The 13,839-nt window shown below is 42.4% G+C and overlaps 1 protein-coding gene across 1 annotated transcript; it reads right to left on the minus strand.

Moving 5' to 3' along the window:
* Positions 1–14: 14 nt before the first annotated feature.
* Positions 15–5,813, minus strand: LOC139540401 (protein fem-1 homolog B-like). The gene is made up of 2 exons (XM_071344198.1): positions 4,686–5,813; positions 15–4,475 (listed from the first exon to the last, which is right to left on the minus strand). The coding sequence occupies exons 1-2, from the start codon at positions 4,931–4,933 to the stop codon at positions 2,840–2,842; spliced, it is 1,884 nt and encodes a 627-aa protein (XP_071200299.1). The 5' UTR covers positions 4,934–5,813; the 3' UTR covers positions 15–2,839.
* Positions 5,814–13,839: the final 8,026 nt, after the last annotated feature.

Here is a 13,839-nt window from a genome sequence, read left to right on the forward strand (position 1 = left end):
TGAAAAGGACTGGAATTGGTCAAACTTTCAGTTTAATACATGCACAAAAGATCATTTAACAGTACTCTTTTCCTAACAACATAATGGTCATAACTTTTTTACATGAAAGGGGAGGTTAACTTGGCCCCGCAGACAATCAATCTGAGATTGAGTGATTTTCTTTGCTTTAACCCCTGGGTTTCACTCTTTCCCTCTCTCTGCCTTCCCAGCTGGGCTTCTTCAACAGGCAGGAGGATGAGGAGGAGCAAGTAGCTATGGGAAGACGCCAGAAGAGCGGTAACCATGGTGACAGTGTGGACCTGCTTCAGCCCCATCTCTCAGGGACCCCCAGACATGAGAATGTGGGTGCCAGCTCGGTGCCCTTATCCCACTTCGCCATTGGCCAAAAAGCACACCAGTCTTGCTGTGCTGAGCCCTTCCACTGAAACAACCATTTCTACTGACTCGAGAGTCATGATTTGTTTTTCTGAGTGACTCATTCGTTAGAACTGCTGGCCGCAATTAATTCTACAGCAGGATCAATATACGCTCCTCCAGTGACTCCAGAGACCTGCTCCCACCAACAACTGTCTGTCATATATGTGCACAGGCTAAATAGATCATGGTGCAGACAGTATAGATAAGGAAAAGACATCTTAAGAACTGATCATTGATTGCATGTTGCAAGAATTAATGAAATTAATTGATAATTGAATGTTACGACAGACAGTTTTATCCCATAGGAAAGCGCACAATTGGCTCAGTGCTGTCCGGGTTAGGGGAGGGTTTGGCCAGAAGGGCTTTACTTGGCTCATCGCACTCTAGCAACTCCATGTGGTAGGCCAGGTGCCTGCAGGCTGACTTCATTTGTCAGTTGGATTGTGTTTCCTCCAACACATTGGTGCGGCTGGCTTACGGGTTAAGCTGGCAGGTGTTAAGAAGCGCGGTTAGGCGGGTCATGTTTCAGAGGACGCATGACTCGACCTTCACCTCTCCCGAGCCCATTGGGGAGTTGCAGCGATGAGACAAGATCGTAATTTGATATCACGAAATTGGGAAGGGAGGTAAAAAATGAATTTAAAAATAAAATACTCAAATAGGACACCTTGACTATGATATCCATCAGAAAAGATCTACCAGTTATCACACATTCCATCAGATCACATGAAATTGAAAAATCCTAACAATTGAGCAATATCTGTATAGCAACAGGGTGAATTGGTCAGATTCCATATGAAATTATAGTTGTGTGTGTTTGTGTGGAATTATCAGTTAAGATTTAAGCCCACTGTTGCTCTGACTCAATCCAGAAGCCATCTGTATGCGTGACATGTGGGTCATTGCATGCGACATTGGACCAATTTTGACACAACCCTCTTGGATGTCAGAAAATGTTACATTTACACATTACATTTTTGGACCAATGTCAAAACATTTGGTATTGGTATTTCTGACAAACGTAAACTGATGAAGAAACACTGAGTTAAACTGTCTTTAGGCTAATTTGCATCTCAGTCCACTACTCACTTCAAACACAAAATACATACAATCTCCACTCAAGTCCCCCAAAATAAAAACATACGGTCACACAGTTAAGTCAAATCTGGTCAAATCAATATAGCATTTTCAGTTGTACAATACCACACTATGATCTACTTGGATGAAAATCTTGAATCAAATCACCTTTCATTCTCAGCTTTAAATCTCTGATCATCCGTTTCGAACACACAAAATGACAGACAGTAGAATCGTTAGTTGTTAAGGACAAACGACAGGTTGCAAGCATGAGTGGAAAAGCCTAGGCTATAGGCCTACATTCAACACCGCCACAAACACTCCACAGTCCCTCTCTCATTCGCTTAGCATGCGTACCCACACACAAACAAAAGACGGAGAATGGAAGACATGCTCAAACATCAATAACCCAGCAGAATCCATTTAAAAACGGCCATTATGTGGCAATGCTCAACCAAAGCCGTGGAGTCTCCACACACAGAAGCCAAGCAAGTCAGGATGGCCAACAACCCACGTGTTGGTGACTTGGTTACAAGGGTGACTTGGTTACAAGGGATATCTAGGCCTAATTATTCCAAAATATAAAATAAGGCACATCTTTACCAGTCAGTGTTCATGTAAAAGAAAGCTCATTATACATATATTTTTAAGTACAAAACAAAAATCACACACCTCTTAAACCTTTTTTTATATTGGTTATGAAAAAACAAACTCTTAAGTACAAAGTTCTAAATTCAACTACTACCTTCTCATCTCCTCTTCTCTCACGGACACACACTCACTTGCTCAAACAACGGGCCTTAATAATCATTGCAAACCTGCATACAACACCACTTCAACAGGCAACCTGCAAAATGAATCAATAGAGTAATGCTACTTTTCATGGTTGCGAACCTAGCTGGGAGTCTGGGACAATTGGGTCCATGCACTACAAGCAGCCAAAAGGTCCTGCTGTTGTCACCATTGTGTGGATGCTTGGCTTTGCCAGGTAGTCTCTTTGGAACACTCTAGGAAAGTGAAAGCTCAAAGCAGGCTGACAATTTCCTCATTCTGCTATTGACACCCACTGTGTCACAATGACAGCCACAGACCGTAACACTTCAGTGGGAGAGATATGGGAGAATGAGAATATGGGTGATGCTGCTGGTACTTGTGATTCATACTTAAAACAGAAAAAAGGAACCATTGTTTTAAAACACAAAATGCATCCGACTGTTCCTAATCATCATCAGCAGCAAGCACCATTTTGATTTGATAGAAAATTCAAACAATAAAAAATATATATAAAAAAATGACTAGAACACAAGTTGTCTAATGGTTTAAAAAGCCTCCTTGGCCAGGTGGATCAGTGGAACGCCACAAACTCCTCCAGGGTCTTAGGGATCTGGTTGCGGAAGGTGATTTGGTGCTGGCGCACGGCACGTGCCGCCAGGCACTTGAGGCTCATCTTCATCTGGGTCTTAAGCAGGATCTCCGACACACCTGTGGTGCTCTTGTCCAGTGGCGTCTTCTTCTGCTTGTTGGTCATGTCAGTGTGGGCGCCCGCCTCCACCAGGCTGATGATGATGGCGTGCAGTGTCAGGAAGTCGCTGATAGGCCGGTTGTACTGGACGATGATGTGCAGAGGACTGTTGCCCTCGTGGTCCACCGCGTTCACTTGCGCACCGCAGTCCAGCAGCAGCTTGGTGACCTGAGCGTTGGGGAAGCTGCACACGTCGTTGGTGTGGAAGTCGTCCACAGGCGTGCTGGAGCTGATGGCCAGGTGCAACAGGGACAAGCCCTCCCGTGAACGCGGGTCCAGCTGGATCAGGTTGTATATCTGCTCGTTGACATGGGCACGTGCGTCCTCGCCGCACACAGTCTTGGTGCTGATGCACACCAGGTAGAGGAAGGTGAACATATTGGACTCGCAGTTGTCCATGGCCGTGTGCAGCTCGGCCTCAGGCGCCGCCTCCATCCTTGCGATGTTCCTCTGGATCTCCAGCACGCTGCAGTGTAACACCTGCTCCACTGGCTCCGCCCCCACCGGCTCCTTCAGGTGCACCATCTGGGAGAAGACCTGGGCGAAGCGCAGCAGGTCCTTGTGCGTGTTGCGGTTGCCCTTCTGACGGAGGTGCAGCGCGTGCAGCCACAGCTTGATGCACTGGTCGAACTCCATATTGTCGGCGTACACAGCTCCCCGGTAGATGATGGGGTGCGACACGTCGATGTTATCCGAGCCCAGGATACGCTCACGCACCATCAGGCCCTCCATGTGCAGCGCGTTGCGGTCTGCCCGGATTGCCTCCAGCTCCTGCAGGGTGCGGCACTCGCACCGGCCGCTGTAGGCCTCGATGGGCGGAAGCAGCTCTTTGGCGATGAGCGTGACGGGATTGCGGTGGCGCTCCAACATGGCCAGGTACAGGTAGTGGTAGGTCTTGAGGATGTCATAGTTCTCCCGGTCATTGGCGAACGAGGCACCCAGCAGCTCAAGGGCCTCGATGCGGCTGTGCGGGCCACAGTCGGCATGAGACAGCAGCAGCTCCACCACCTCCGCCTTGCAGCTCTCCGCCGCCACCTTGATCGGTGTCATGCCATGGCTGTTCACCACCATGGCAGCCTGGCAGCGCACCAGCTCCTTAACGATGTCTAGGTGGCCCGCCTCAGCAGCAAAGTGCAGGGCGGTGGCCCCACAGTGGGCCTTGGAGTTGGGGTCAGCTCCATGCTCCAGCAGGAAGCCCACTACGTCCGAATAGCCCTTGTAGGCAGCAATCATCAGGCAGGTGTTGTCGTACTTGTTGGCGATGCCGATTTTGGCCTGGTGGTCCACCAGGTATTTCACAATGTCCAGACACCCGTCAAAGCAGGCTGCCCTCAGGGGGGTGGAGTTGGTGACAGTGGTGTGGTTGACTTTGGCCTGGTGGCACACCAACTGGCGGACTACCTCAAAGTGTCCTGCGCCAGCTGCACACCACAGAGCAGTGGCCCCATCAATGACATACCTGAAGGAGAGAGGAGATGGGTAGAATTAATCAATCATCAAATGCACATGGAAGTGTATTAAAGACCTTAATTTCCCACAATTATAACAACATAAATAAAGTGCAAATACACACAATTGACACAACACACAATTGAATTTAAGGAGCTGGTGTGCTGCCAGGCTGCCATGGTGGTGAACAGCCAGAATGATTAAATTCATGAATACTAACCCATCAAATCTGACTGTGCCAGTTTGTTCAGTATCCACCCTGTAGTGATCCAGCAGCAGCCTCACAACTTTGTCATGTCCGTTTCGAGCTGCGATGATGAGAGGAGTTGACCTTTGGCCGGCGAGGTGGGTCACGTAACTCAGTAGATATCGTGTCTCTGGCTTGGAGTGGTTGAGCAACAAGGCGGCCAGCGTCAGGACTCGGCCCTCAGCAGCCGCTTTGTAGACGTACCCGGCAAGCGACTCCATCCAAGTCTAGCAGGTCGCCGGCACCTCCGCAAGTGTCGCCCACTAGATGCACTCCAACGCAGCCCACCTCCCATTAAAATACCGAAACAAGCTCCAGTGCTCACATGAAAAGCTCAATTGAGCGTGGTTGATAACTCGTTTATTAACTAAAACCCATTCTTTCACAGCACCTAGCTAACAAGTCGCATGAAAACTAGTTCGTATTATTTGTCTGTACTAACTTTTGGGTTCGACTTGCAACTTTGTCCTATATTTGGTGGCACCGAGCTAACGCATAAACTGAGGTTCGCTAACGTTATCTAGCAAGTAAACGTTCAAAACCGTGTAAGTAGCTAGCTATGTATCATACCAAAGATTTGATAATACTTGGATGAGAGAGCAGTAACGTCTTGCTGTTTCATCTCGCTTTTCTTGAATTCCTCCTCTTTAAACACTTTAAAGCAGGCGAGGTCAATGCAGAATTTGCTCGGATATATCGCACCAATGTGAATGTTTTGAGAACAGAGCAAGGCTACCTTTAACCTTTACCATCCAAGTTACTTGCCGGAAGTGATTTTTCAACTCCTAAATGCCTCCGACTAGAAAACGATAGCTACAATGTGAATGAGGCCGGGATGCACAGAATACTTTAACCAGAGATGTTCAAGAAATAAAGAGATATCAACGTATAAGGCACCATCCAGCAGACTGTCGACTAATCGCGTTGAAGTTGTCAGGCTGAGTCAACAAACCTGCCTATTTTCCTCTAAAGTACATAATGTCACGATTACAAAGCTATATGATATTACAGATAAGTTAACTATATCACGTCTCAAAATATTTGTAATGTACTTCTTATTCATGAAATACATGCTAACGTTGGGTTTTTGAGCTAGCAACCAATTGACTCCCATTCACTCCTTAAAAGGAGCGCTCTCCTTGTCACCAGAATCACCCAAAATGCACCGCGCGGCCCCTTACCGACGCATGGGTACGTACACAATGGGCGGTAATATCATTCCAATGGAGTTTCCCATCTCCTCAAAAGTATCTCTGCTTCTTCACAGGGCTTGTTTGAGTGGTAAGGCTGAAGCAACCGACTGCAGATGAAAGTGGAGGAGTAAAATCGGAGGATGTGCATCTGCGACAGCCGGAAGTCGGACACTGTTGTGATGTGGTTTTCCAACAACAAGGCTCATTACTATGGCGGACCAAAACTGCTGTAATTAGAATTAAATGAATGAATAAATTAACACATAAAAATATAAATTAACAAATAAACTCACACAATTAAATAAATGAGCAAGGAAATACAAAAATACTGACTAAAATGTATTAATTGTATTTATTTATCTGAATGTATTTAATTATTGATCTATGTATTATATAATTATTCAAAGTGTAATTTTTTAATTCACAAGCATTTTGCTGCACCCGCAATTACATCTCCTAAATATGTGTGTGTGACCAATAAAATTTGATTTGGATTTTATATACAGTACCAGTCAAACGCATCTACTCATTCAAGGGTTTTTCTTTATTTTTACTATTTTCTAAGTAATACAAAATACTTTTTTGATCTACTTTTCTGCTAACTAGCTATCTAATGACTAGTCACTATCTAAAGTCTACTCATCAAAAAGAGTGGAGGACCAATTAATTAAAATGCCTTTATTTGTATGGCATGTTCAATGGAAACACAGTTTTAAAACTCTGACGTGTTTTGGCTGCATGGCCTTCGTCAGGGAGTACAAAGATATGATAATACAATGTCCGCTTTTTCCAATCAACCCTGATTTGAAGAGAGAGTGGTTACATAATTAATTGGACAACACCTAGTAAGCAAAACTATACACATTAAAAAGTGAAATACTGTAGATATGTTATCAAAAATGCATCTCAAGGCTAGAATCATCAGAACCCCTAGAAAGGTAGTTCTAACCTTGAATATGATGCGTCAAAGTGTTAAGAATAGGAGAGCCATCTATTTTATAGTACACTAGAACACAGCAAACATGGACCACAACAGTCTAAACATAACTGAGGGCAATATAGTAACATGTCCACTAGATGAGAGCAAAGGGACCTCTCACAATCCTACAGGAAAGGAGAGAAATCCATATCTTCATTTAAACTAGGGTACTTAGGGGCCTCTAGTTTGTAAATCCAAAAATGTTCCCTTTGGTTTAGCTGTTTAAGAGACGGTTCCCTTTTCTAATTAAGGCCGGAACATGATCAATACCCATAGCTTGTAGGGAAGCAGGGTTGGCATGGGGTAAGGACTTGTAGTGCTTTGCCATGGGGCAGTCTTCATTGACTACCCGTATGGCGTACTTGTGTTCTGCTAAGCAGAAGGCGCCTCTTTGTCCGTCCATTGTAGAACACCTTCACTGTGGACATTCCAATCTGTAGAGGACGTGAGTGGTTTTGCAGTTAATTAAATACTTGATTTGATACTCAATTTTAGAAGCTGTGTCAACCAAAATACTTTTTCTGTGCAACATTTCTGCAATGGTTGCATTTAAAAGAGCCCCTGGGTTTGTGGTCTAGCCAGGTCTTTTGAGAGTCACCAGGAAGATAGCTGTGGACTAATTGGTCATTTTGGGTAGGACATCTCTTAAAGCTTATGACTGTTGGCTCTGGAAAGACTTTGCATAGTGGCGTATCACTGTGGATGATTCCCCAATCCTTTTTAATGATTCGTTTAATGTTCTTTGCTTCAGTGCTGTATTTTGTAACAAAGTACACTCTCTCTGGTGCATTACAAGGCACTCCCCTTCGCAAATAAGTTTTCTCTGTCAAGTCATCCAGCCCTAGATGAACTGAGCTGACTACACTGACTGTGCTAAGGGCAGACTCCACTAAACTGGCACGCTGTCTAATCATTAGTTGATTGTTTTAATCTTCTGTGTAGTGCTAGGGCAAAAACCAAAACGTGCACCCCTTGGGGTCCCGAGGACCAATATTAAGAAACAGAGCTCTAACGCCTAAACAAAATAGGTTCTCAGGAAGTTTTTGCTAACATACATAGACTGTTCCCCAGAATAAACAGAATAAATTCACTACATGACCAAAAGTATGTGGACACCTGCTCGTCGAACATCTCATTACAAAATCATGGGCATTAATATCGTGTTGGTCCCCCCTTTGTGGTTTTAACAGCCTCCACTCTTCTGGGAAGGCTTTCCACTAGATGTTGGAACATTGCTGTGGGGACTTGCTTCCATTCAGCCATAAGAGCATTAGTGAAGTCGGCACTGATGTTGGGCGATTAGGACGTGATCGGAATTTGCGTTTCAATTCAACCCAAAGGTGTTTCGATGGGGTTGAGTTCAAGGCTCTGTGCACGCCAGTCAAGTTATTCCATACCGATCTCAACAAACCATTTCTGTATGGACCTCTCTTTGTGGACAGGAGCATTGTCATGCTGAAATAGGAAAAGTCCTTCCCCAAACTGTTGCCACAAAGTTGCAAGCACAGAATCATCTAGAATGTCATTGTATGCTGTAGCGTCATGATTTCCCTTCACTGGAACAGTCCCAGACCATTATTCCTCCTCCACCAAAATTTTCAGTTGGCACTATGCATTCGGGGAGGTACCATTCTCCTGGTATCCGAATTCCCCAGATTCGTCCGTCGGACTGCCAGATGGTGAACCGTGATTCATCACTCCAGAGAATGCGTTTCCACAGCTCCAGAGTCCAATGGCAGCGAGCTTTACATCACTCCAGCCGACGCTTAGCATTGCGCATGATGGTCTTAGGCTTGTGTGCGGCTGCCCGGCCATGGAAACCTATTTCATGAAGCTCCCGACGAACTGTTCTTGTGCTGACGTTACTACCAAGTTCCAAACTGCCCCTGGACGCAAGTGTTGCAACCGAGGATAGACGATTTTATGCACCACGTGCTTCGGCACTCGTGTTATGTGAGCTCGTGTGGCCTACCACTTTGTGGCTGAGCCGTTGTTGCTCTTAGGCATTTCCACTTCTCAATAACAGCACTTACAATTGACTGGGGCAGCTCTAGCAGTGCAAAAAAATTGACAAACTGAGTTTTTGGAAAGGTGGCATCCTATGACTGTGCCATGTTGAAAGTCACTGAGCTCTTCAGTAAGGCCATTCTACTGACAATGTTTGTCTATGGAGATTGCATGGTGGTGTGCTCGATTTTATATACCTGTCAGCAACGGGTGTGGCTGACATTTCCGAATCCACAAATTTGAAGGGGTGTCCACATTACCTTTGTATATGTAGTGTACTTGGGATATCACTTATCAACAAGACATTTTTTAGAAAAAATGTAATAAAAATAAATTATAATATATATATAAAAAGGACATCTTTAATATATATAAAAAGGACTTCAGCCACAGTCTGTTCACTCTGCTACCCTTTACAGGCAGTGATTGTACAGGTGCATCAGAGCTGGGACCGAGAGACTGAGAAACAGCTTCTATCACCAGGCCATCAGACTGTTGAACAGCCATCACTAGCCTGCTACCTTTTGGTACTCTTTCATGCACCTTGAGAATAATCCCCCATGTATATAAAGACATTTAACACTGGTCACTTCATATACTGTTGTTTACTCACTTTGTATATATACTGTATTCTCTCTCATCCTAATATCATACTATTTATTGTACATTCCATTTTCTTTTCTAAATTATATACTGTCTAGCACTGGGCGGTAAACAGTATGTTGTGATATACCGGTATTGATGTAGGGACCAGTTTGAGTTTTTCTGTACCGGCATTTGGATGTTTGGTTTGTTAAATGTGATACGCCATGTGTAATGTCAATTTTGATAGTTTACTTCGCTACTTGAGTCATCTCTCTTCACTCTTTCTCTCTGTGCCACTTTCCACACAGACCTAGCCACGCCCCCTGTCACTCAAGGGGCGCATTTGATGTTCCTCAACGACGAGACACTTGCGTTCAGTCTACATGGTGAAGTCTACAATGAAGCACATTTTTTAAATTTGTATTTATCCTTTATTTAACTAGGCAAGTCATGTTGATGACAACAATGCTGTTTTCACTTTGCTTCTTAATATAAATCAACTAGCATTCTATAATAACACTATTAGTTTGTGTTTCTTACAAGTTGCAAGTTGCCCTAAATCTTGTGAGACGCTAATTGTTAGCCGCTAATGCTAATAGCTAGCTAGCTAATAAATGTACTGAGTAGGAGCAAACGTAGCTAGCTTTGCACATATCATGCAGCCCTACTTGGCAGTGTGGAAATTCTCAATTGAGCAGTGGTGTAAAGTACTTAAGTAAAAAGTACTACTTAAGTCATTTTTTTTGGTATCTGTACTTTACTTTAATATTTTTTATTTTTGACAACTTTTACTTCACTACATTCCTAAAGAAAATACTGTACCTTTTACTCCATACATTTCCCCTGACACCTAAAAGTACTCGTTACATTTTGAATGCTTAGCAGGACAGGAAAATGGTCCAATTCACGCACTTGTCAAGAGAACATCCCTGGTCATCTACTGCCTCTGATCTGGAGGACTCACTAAACACAAATGCTTTGTTAGTAAATTATGTCTGAGTGTTGGAGTGTGCCCCTGTCTATCCGTAAATTAAAAAAACAAGAAAATGGTGCCACATGGTTTGCTTAATAAAAGGAATTTGAAATGATTTATACTTTTACTTTTAATACATAAGTACATTTTATCAACTACATTTACTTTTGATACTTAAGTATATTTAAAACCAAATACTTTTAGACTTTTACTCAAGTAGTATTTTACTGGGTGACTTTCACTTTTACTTGAGTAATTTTATATTCACGTATCTTTACTTTTACTTATACTGTCTATACACACCATGTATTTATATTTTGGATTCTGACACTGCTCGCTCTATATCTACTTTGAATTGTTAATTTGGACTCATTCTGACATTTCGTGATTTCTTGTTTCGATTTTTACATTCTACTGCACTGTTGGCAACATAAGCATTTCGTTGCACATGCTATAACACCTGAAAATCTGTGTACGCCACCAATAAACTTTGATTTGATTTAAAATCTAGCCCTGGGACACAAAAAAGCTTGTAATTGCAAAATTGCCCATACATTTGGGTCATATTCATAATATGTTTTTGTTTGTTGAGTAGACTAACCATTGTACCAAAGGCAGTACAGTATGAAGGTAGGCTAAAACTGCTTTTCCAATAGAAATCCCTGATCACAGAAACACGTCATTGGTTCTAACGGTCATCTCGCACCGAACTGCGCATGTGCTTGCCGTCAAATCCAAGGCACTACTTAGATATAAAGTGTTTTTTTGACGAAAATGAAAACGTGTCAGTTTGTCACTCTCACAAGGTTGGAGTAATAACAAGTTAAACTACTTAAGACGTTGGCTCGAATATAGGTTGTGCCTTTAGATTTTGACTTCTCATCAACTTCTCAAACCCCCGGCCTGGTCTGTATCGCAACCTTTCCTGGAAGTAATGTGATGTTGAGCCTCTGGGTTTAGAAACTCTGTAATTGTACTTTCATGCACTGCAGACTGTTGTCAGAGATCTGTATGATGCTTATGTCTCCGCCCTAACAATGGGAGTCGTTATCCCAAAGGCAGGCCTACATATTAAGCCATAGAAACGCATTGGGCTTATTTTGGACAGAGTTTGGCAAGAGTTAAGACTCTCGCTTCACTTTTTCCTCTCTGCTGTTGTCCACGAGCCAGGATTGCAAGGTCAAGTTACAGTTCTAGTCCAATGACCACTCAAAACCTGACCAAAAGGCCTGAAAACTAGCTCCATATTTTTTTTCACAGCAAGAGAGGAGTTGCCATATTTATATAATAAACCCATTTCCCATAACGTTATCAAGCAAATTAAGAAGAAATATCATAGGAACTTGTAATGACGTTAGAAGCAAAATGTGGTTTTCCTCAAAATAATAATTATTGCAAGCTATGACATGACATAATAAAGAAATGTGAATATGTGGCAAGAGAAAAGATAATATGCTCTGATTAAAGATAATTTGCCAATGGATGTCGATTTAACTCGTTTGACTGCTACAAATAAGCAATAAGGTACAAGGGGGTATGGTATTTGGCCAGTATACCACTGCTAACGGCTGTTCTTAAGCATGACACAACGTGGAATGTCTGGTTACAACCGTTAGCTGTGGTAAATTGGCCATATACCACAAAACCCTAGGGTGGCTTATTGCTATTATAAAACGGGTTAACAACGTAATTAGAACAGTAAAAAGTTATGTTTTGTCATACCCCGGCCAATCAGCATTCAAGGCTCGAACCAGGTTTATAATTGTATATAAATCCACTTTGCACATGTGCATAACTATAGTAAATCCAACAGGAGAGTTTGAGTGATGAAAGTTGAACAGAAGATCTTCATCTCTGAGCAAGAAACACTTGGACAAACAAATAAACGAATGATAGGCTATTTTCTGGCAATTGTGCTGTTATTATGTGCCAGCTGTTAAGACTACAAACCATTCCGTTATAAAATGGCCCATTTGCGAGATTCACTTGTCATTTCAATAGGCATAGGCTACAGACTAAAATCTGGGTTTATGATTGTAATTTAATTTTAACATGGTTTGCTTAGATAAAGACAGGTAGCCAATAGCCCCTGATAGGCCTACATCTCATTTCAGATAGTCTACAGTAGCCTACACATGTCACGCTCGTTGATGGAAGAATCAGACCAAGGTGCAGCGTGGTAAGCGTACATCATTTATTTTGATGAACACGAAAAAACAATAAACTACAACCGACCGTGAAGCTACATGCAGTGCAGAAAGCAACTACACACAAACAAGATCCCACAAACTCAAGGTGGAAAAAAGGCTGCCTAAGTATGATCCCCAATCAGAGACGACGATAGACAGCTGCCTCTGACTGGGAACCATACCTGGCCAACAAAGAAATAGAAAAACTAGATTGCCCACCCAAATCACACCCTGACCTAACCAAATAGAGAAATAAAAAGGCTCTCTAAGGTTAGGGCGTGACAAGACAAGATGTAGGCAAGACGTAAACTGAACGATTTAGCAGCTTGCTTAGTTCAAACTAACAGGCTAATTTATTCAACATGAAAAGCGAGGTGATTTCGAGGTAAGAAGTGCTTGTTTCCCAAAAGCCAGCTGAAATAGCCTACTGAGAATGGGGACATAATTTCAATTACTGAATTCAATATTAATAATATGTCAAATCAACTGAACATGCTTGTCAACAACAGCCAGTGTTTATTTTATCTGTAGCCTAATATGACTACTGTTACCATCAATCTAATACGTTCTAAAAACTGCTCGGTAATTGCGATAGAGCATAGATAATTTCCAATTTAATTCACTAAACAAGTCCATGAATAATTGCATAATAACACAAGGCTACATCAATAAACGTATGTTATAGGCTATTTATTAAATTGGTTTGCCAGCTCCTGGTAGGCTACACAAGTGGCACAAATTGATTTGCAATGACACCAGTGATATCTTAATTTCAAAATATTTATTGTATCAAATGGTAGCCTACAAATGGCATACACATTAATATGCTACTTGTATCATTCTCCACATTTAGCCTAAAAAGAACCACACGAGGGAGTTCCATAACTTACTTTTCAAATTTCCACTTGGGCAGCCCACGAGACCCAAGAACTGAGCATACATAAAGCACTTCGCTTGATGCCGTTTTATTTAAGGGTCATTCTATTATTCTATGATGGTATTGTATATATAAAAAAAAAATATATATATATATAGATAATAGTTAACCCCTTAACATGATAAAATCAACATAAATGACAGCTTAACATATTTTTATATTTTTACTACATTACATAAAAAAAATGCTTGTGCAGCCTTTTTGTCACTGGTGTTATCTATATTTTAGACGACAACTCAGGCTTTCCAGAATGTAATTTCAGTC

Source organism: Salvelinus alpinus, chromosome 15 (genome assembly GCF_045679555.1).
Source record: "Salvelinus alpinus chromosome 15, SLU_Salpinus.1, whole genome shotgun sequence".
In the NCBI taxonomy this organism is placed as follows: domain Eukaryota; kingdom Metazoa; phylum Chordata; class Actinopteri; order Salmoniformes; family Salmonidae; genus Salvelinus; species Salvelinus alpinus.

Bases quoted from the DNA above. Each gene is read 5' to 3' on its own strand.
- LOC139540401 (XM_071344198.1), bottom strand. From the start codon at position 4,933: ATGGAGTCGCTTGCCGGGTACGTCTACAAAGCGGCTGCTGAGGGCCGA. The intron at 4,476-4,685 runs GTTAGTATTCAT...TCTCTCCTTCAG, and splicing joins GGCACAGTCAGATTTGATGG to GTATGTCATTGATGGGGCCA.